The sequence below is a fragment of the Eublepharis macularius genome, chromosome 1, assembly GCF_028583425.1.
Source record: "Eublepharis macularius isolate TG4126 chromosome 1, MPM_Emac_v1.0, whole genome shotgun sequence".
Taxonomy (NCBI): Eukaryota; Metazoa; Chordata; class Lepidosauria; order Squamata; family Eublepharidae; genus Eublepharis; species Eublepharis macularius.
Window position 1 is genome coordinate 238,819,702 of NC_072790.1, and position 6,000 is coordinate 238,825,701.

A 6,000-nucleotide genomic window follows, 5' to 3' on the forward strand; every position below is an offset into this window, starting at 1 on the left:
AGGAGCCCAATTCGGTATTGGGCTGCCGCATGGGGCGGGGAGAGGTTCCTGCCTTCCCCCCCCCAAGCCGTTTTTCTGGCCCTCCTGCCCCCTCTGCCTCTCCCTCCCCCCTCCAACCATTCCAGCCTATACTAAATATCTAACAGTTCCTTGCTACTGTAAAGCATTCATGCTCGCACGCCTGAATGCTACCCTACACGGGAGATACTGTAATTTGCCTTATTCGGACAGACACTGCCAATGTGATTTGAAAAAAGGCTGACATTCTTTCCCGTATGATATTGGAATGTCCTCATTATAACTTTCATCACGAATTACGGATTGCCCCTATTTTAACTAAATTACCTCTTACCGTATTAAAAGATAATATAATTCCCTATCTGCTGGTAGATAGAGACCCGAGAATTACGCTGGCCGTGGCCAAGTGTCTCTCCACCATGTTCTCCTTAAAGAAATAAAGACTCCCTACCCACTGCTCGAGATCATCGGATCAAAGGAGCTTGAAAGGAAAAGGAAAGGAGGGGGAGTTATTCGCCCCGTTTTGAAGCTGCACATATTCTCGTATTCCACACCATTAAACTACAAACAAGAGCAGAGACGTTCCTGGCCTCCATGACCCACGGAGCTTCCTTTCTTCCTTTTGCTAAGTAATGAACAGCGCCAATCGCTTGAAATCAGCCATGTGGCCAACCCCTCCTGGAAGGACAACAGCTTCTTTCGTCCTTGGCAGTGACTCACTCTTGGCAAGGTGGCAAAGGAAGCTGAACTTCATGGGAATGCAGAGCAGGTGGTTGATGACGGGTACTGCGATCTTCTTCATGCAGGCCTTGTGCCTGGCGTCGAACCAGGCCTGGCAGCGCTTGATGGACTCGTCTATTATGTCTAGAGGAAAGAAGATTCCTGTCTTTAATAAAGCTCTGAGTCTGGCTCCTGTAGGCTTGGCTTAAAGCAGTTTTCCCCCAAACTTTTTGCCATGGAGGAACCCCTAAATTAATGTTTCAAATCCCGAGGAAGCCCCACCTTTGAAAACATTCAGAAAAAGTTGATGTTTTGTGGGTGTGAATATGTATATACGTCAGCTTACGTAACCTTAGTAACTGAGATATTTTGAGGGGTATTTGGGATTTTTCATGGCATTTTCAATTTTTTAAAATTTATTTATTCCACAATTTCTTGCTGAACCCTCAGTAATATCCTGAGGAACCACAGGGTTCCACAAATCCTGGTTGGGTAACACTGGCCTATAACGGGAGCCCGGAGCCTATGGAATTTTCACATTTCCCAACTGTCTCCTCAACAGGCCCTAGTTGTTAGGAAAATGCTGTATAGAAGAACCTATCAAGGCTCGGAGGTTACCCCTCAGCAGTTGGGAGGGCACAATTTTGTGTGTGTATGTGTAAATAAAAGACTCTGGATGATTTTGGTTATCTTCTTACCAGAAGTAACTGCCTTTCAGGCATTCCATTCAGATTCAGCAACGGAGGGAAGGGGGGGGTCACACCCAGCCTGGATTGTGCACTCCACCTCTTTCATGACTTTTGCAACTGATTTGCATTTACGTGGCCCTCACTCCCTGCACCCTCTCCACCTTCCCCTCACCACCTATATATCTCTGGCTACTTCCTTCATACCCTCCAAGCATCTGACGAGGAGAGCTGTGGTTCTCGGAAGCTTATGCTACAATAAAGTTGGTTAGTCTTAAAGGTGCTACTGGACTCTTTTCTATTTAGTTAAAAGCGATGCTCCTTGGCTGAAGCTCTCTTTCTCTGATGTGGCATAACAGATTTGCTACCCTGTAGAAGTGTCTCTTTGTCTCCCCCTTCTGGTTCTCTACAAAGCCCTGGCCAGATTTTCTGGAGCACAGTCCAGGCAGCCACCCATCAAAAGACAGACACGTTATCTCTGTCCTACCGCTTTGCTTATTGGAAGTCTTTGCTGCAGCTGCTTGAACTGGTTTTTATATTTTGTAATCTGCCTTGAGAGTCAGTGAGAATGGTGGACTATAAATGAAGTAAAGGAAAATAAATAGTTGCAGGGTTTAGGAAGTGCAGCCAAGATAACAGCTTCTTTCACACTGGGCCCTCATGACTGATGGTCTGCCCCACTTCCCCAGAGGGAAATCTTCTTGGTGTTGTGGTTAAGAACGGCAGGACTCTAATCTGGAGAACCAGGTTTGATTCCCCACTCTTCCGCTTGTAGCCTCCTGGGTGACCTTGGGCTAGTCACAGCTCTCTCAGAGCTCTCTCAGCCCCACCCTCCTCACAGGGCGTTTTGTTGTGGGAATAACCACTCTGAGTGGGCGTTAAGTTGTCCTGAAGGGCAGTATATAAATCAAATGTTATTATTATATTATTATTATTCTATACCTACTCACATGAGCAGCGCATTCGGGTTTTCATCTCGTAGAGCTCCTGAGTGGAAGCCTTGCGTTTCTCACCCTCCTCCCTCACCGAGCGCACGTTGTAACCCGACTTGCTGGCCACTTGCTCATTCAGGGCGGAGAAGGAACGTGAGACTTCTTGGGTTTCTTTTCTCAAGGTCTTCCCGTTCCTCTGCCACAGAAACAATGTCAGAATGAGGAGAACAAAGGGTACCTCAGGACATGATCGTACAAGGACAGTGTGATGTAGTGGTGTGTGACAGAAGCCCCGATACATTCAACAGAATTGGCACGTCAGTTTGGCATCTATCTGCTGCTCGAACCCATTCCCCTCCACATGGCACTCTGTCCGTGACTTCTACCTCCTCCAGACTCACCACTATGTCTGTGAGCACCTTGCGCAGCGGGGCCGTCGACACCTTCCAGGTGCGCTTGGCGTTTTCAATCTGCAGCTCCACTGTGCAACTGATGGATCGCACCACTTCGCCCAGATTGTGTCGGACGTTGGCCACGGGGCCTGGAGGGAGTGGAGAGTTCAGCGGTTTCCACTCAAGAGGAAATGGTCCCTGCTTCTGCACACACACACCCTCTGTGGCTGCAGCCCCAGAGTTGCCACATGGAGATTTGGGGGTGGAGCTTGGGCCTCAGTGAGGGAAGGGTTTGGGGAGGGGAGGGACCTCAGCAGGGTATAAGGTTGCTAGTCCCCCGCTAGGGGACAGGGGATCCCCCTCTCCCACCTTCCACCCCCCCGCCCCTGCTTACCTGGCTGACGGGGGGAGCACGCTCAATTGCAGAACCGGTTTACCTGGCTGATGTGGGGGGAGCATGCTCAATTCAGCCTGAATTAGGCCACTGTGGAGCACAGCGCTCCCACGCTCCTCAGTGGCCCAATTCAGACCCTGCGGAGCCCCAGAGTACTCCCAGGGCAGCACATCCCCTGCACGATGACGTCACTTCCTGGAAGTGATGTCATCGCGCAGGCCAGGAGCACATGCAGAGTGCACACAGAAGAAGGTCAACAAAGAGGGAGGTGCCAGGCCTCCAACCTCCCACTGGCGGTTAGGGGGACCTGGCAACCCTAACAGGGTATAACAACAACAACAACATTTGATTTATATGCCGCTCTTCAGGACAACTTAAGGCCCACTCAAAGTGGTTTACAAAGTGTGCTATTATTATCCTCACAACAATCACCCTGTGAGGTGGGCGGGGCTGAGAGAGCTCTGAGAGAGCTGTGACTGACCCAAGGTCACCCAGCTGGCTTCAAGCAGAGAAGTGGGGAATCAAACCCAGCTCTCTAGATTAGAGTCCTGCCACTCTCAATCACTACACCAGACTGGCTCCCATAATGCCATAGTCCACCCTTCAGAGCAGGCCTTTTCTTCAGGAGAACTGATCTCTGTAGAGTGGAGATCAGCTGTAATTCTGGGAGATTTCTAGCCCTCCCAACCCAGAGATGGGCCACTCTAAGTTCCGGGGCTTGGTAAACCTGCCACAGGTTCTGCAAGGAGACCACTGGCCAAGCCAGAGATCAAAACATACCCTGAAGCCTGAATTACTGTATCGGCCAAGATGGGTAGCTGTGTTAGTCTGGGTAGTTAGTGTTAGCAGTAGAAAAGAGAAAGAGTCCGGTAGCACCTATACAACTAACAAAATTTGTGGCAGGGTATGAGCTTTTGTGAGTCACAACTTCCTTCTTCATATCACTTCTGAAGAAGGGAGCTGTGGCTCACGAAAGCCAGAGAGATGAGCAGCTAATATAATTTTAAAAGGATTCGTGGCCCATACAGTAGAAAAGAGCAAGGGAAGACATGGAGCTGAATCAGCATTCCTGCTATGCATGCCTACCATGGCTACTCAGAAGTAAGTCCCACCACGTTCAATGGGATTTACTTCCAGATACGCAAACTTAAGATTGCACAGCCTTTAGAACGAGCCAGTTAACGTTTCATTATAAGTTGGAAGTCATAGTTTGCCCAAAGCAGCAAAAATCCTTGGCCTAGCCCTGCTCAAGAACAAGATAGGGCAGTTTTGAAGGGATTAAGAAGAATACAGACAGGCCTTGCTTCAATTCCACCCCAGAACAGAATTTGGAAGGCAGTTTCCTGGGAATCTCAAGGGATATTTCAAACCACAAGTTTCTAGTCCTGGTGGCGTCGAGGTTTTACTTAGAAGCGTTTTGGTAACGCCTGCAGAAATAACACATGCCAAGGCAGCTGCTGTGCCATCGAAAAATCCTAGCGGCTGAGACCTTCTGTGTCTTCTACAGACCTTCCTCAAAATCAACAGTGTGCCATCAGGACATTTGCAACCTTGGCGCAGGTTGCTGAGATTACACTTTTTGCAGTCTTATTTTAGGAGCGAATGTGGACATGCGACCAGGGTGGCAAAGTGAGAGGGGCTCACCCCGAGGGTCAAAATGGGAGCTGTAAAAATCAGGGAGGGGAGGTCTTCCTCAACAATGGGTGTTTCTCGTACCATCGTAGATGCTCGCCAGCACGTAGGTGAGCACGTAGAGCCGTCCCTCTTTGCCCAGAAATTTGGGTACCACAAGGAGGCTGGCGCAGCGGAAATGCGGGGAGGTGCCCCATCCCAGAGCGCCCACACCTAGAAAGATGGAGGAGGCAGTCAGAATTGAGGGTGGGCTGCCGGACCTCTGAGCCCTTCTTCCTCCAGCCTCCTTTCACAGTTTGGTCCCATGCCAAACTCCTCCAGGACAGCCTCCCTCATCCCCACCTCCCGGCTTGACCCTGTTCTCACCCGCCATGCTGTACATCAGCTGGATCTTGTGGTCTTCGGTGATGCTCATTGGGAAAATCAGGATCTGAGAGAGGACTAGAAACCAAAATCAGCACTTATGTGTGTGCGTGCTGTCTGCAGTTTTACTGTTATACCTATAAACAGGGGTCATTTCGTAGAAAAAGAGCTACACGGACTCATTAGCATAACTCATTAGCATATGCCACGCCCCTTGCCATCACCGGAAGTGTGTCATTAGCATAACTGATTTGCATATGTCACACCCCCTGACCTCACCTAGCCTGGCTGTTTTGGACCCAATCCTGGCCACATGGCTGGTGGCCCCGCCCCCTGATCTCCAGACAGAAGGGAGTTTAGATTGCCCTCTGCGCCGCTCAGTGCAATCTCAACTCCCCTCTGTCTGGAGATCAGGGGGCGGGGCCACCACCCATGTGACCATTTTCAAGAGGTTCCGGAACTCCATTCCACTGCATTCCTGCTGAAAAAAAGCCCTGAATAATAGTCATATGAACACTCGAAGCTGCCTTATAACGAATCAGACCTTGAGTCCATCAAGGTCAGTATCGTCTATTCAGACTGGCAGCTGCTCTCCAGGGTCTCAGGTGGAGGTCTTTCACATCACCTACCACCTGGTCCTTTTAACGAGAGGTGCTGGGGATTGAACCTGGGACCTTCTGCATGCCAACAGGATGTTTTAACACTGAGCTATGGCCCCTCCCTCAGGATTGAAAAGCTTAGTATCCCATACCCTTCATACATGGGCTCCTGAGACTGATTTTGATCATTAAATGAGAAAGCATCAAACACCTGGCGGCAAAATCAGTAGGAAAACAGAAGCAAAATCAGCAATTAAGACAATC

General features: G+C 49.6%; 1 protein-coding gene across 1 annotated transcript in view; it reads right to left on the reverse strand.

Annotated features, from left to right (window-relative positions):
- DCST1 (DC-STAMP domain containing 1) overlaps positions 1 to 5,204 on the reverse strand; it is a 30,602-nt gene extending 25,398 nt beyond the window's left edge. The window contains exons 1-5 of the mRNA XM_054973256.1: positions 5,141 to 5,204; positions 4,859 to 4,987; positions 2,758 to 2,897; positions 2,375 to 2,552; positions 739 to 882 (exon numbers count right to left, since the gene is read on the reverse strand). Coding sequence (XP_054829231.1) covers positions 739 to 882; positions 2,375 to 2,552; positions 2,758 to 2,897; positions 4,859 to 4,987; positions 5,141 to 5,189 — 640 coding nt within the window. The 5' untranslated portion in view covers positions 5,190 to 5,204. The remainder of the gene's footprint in view (positions 1 to 738; positions 883 to 2,374; positions 2,553 to 2,757; positions 2,898 to 4,858; positions 4,988 to 5,140) is intronic.
- Positions 5,205 to 6,000: the final 796 nt, after the last annotated feature.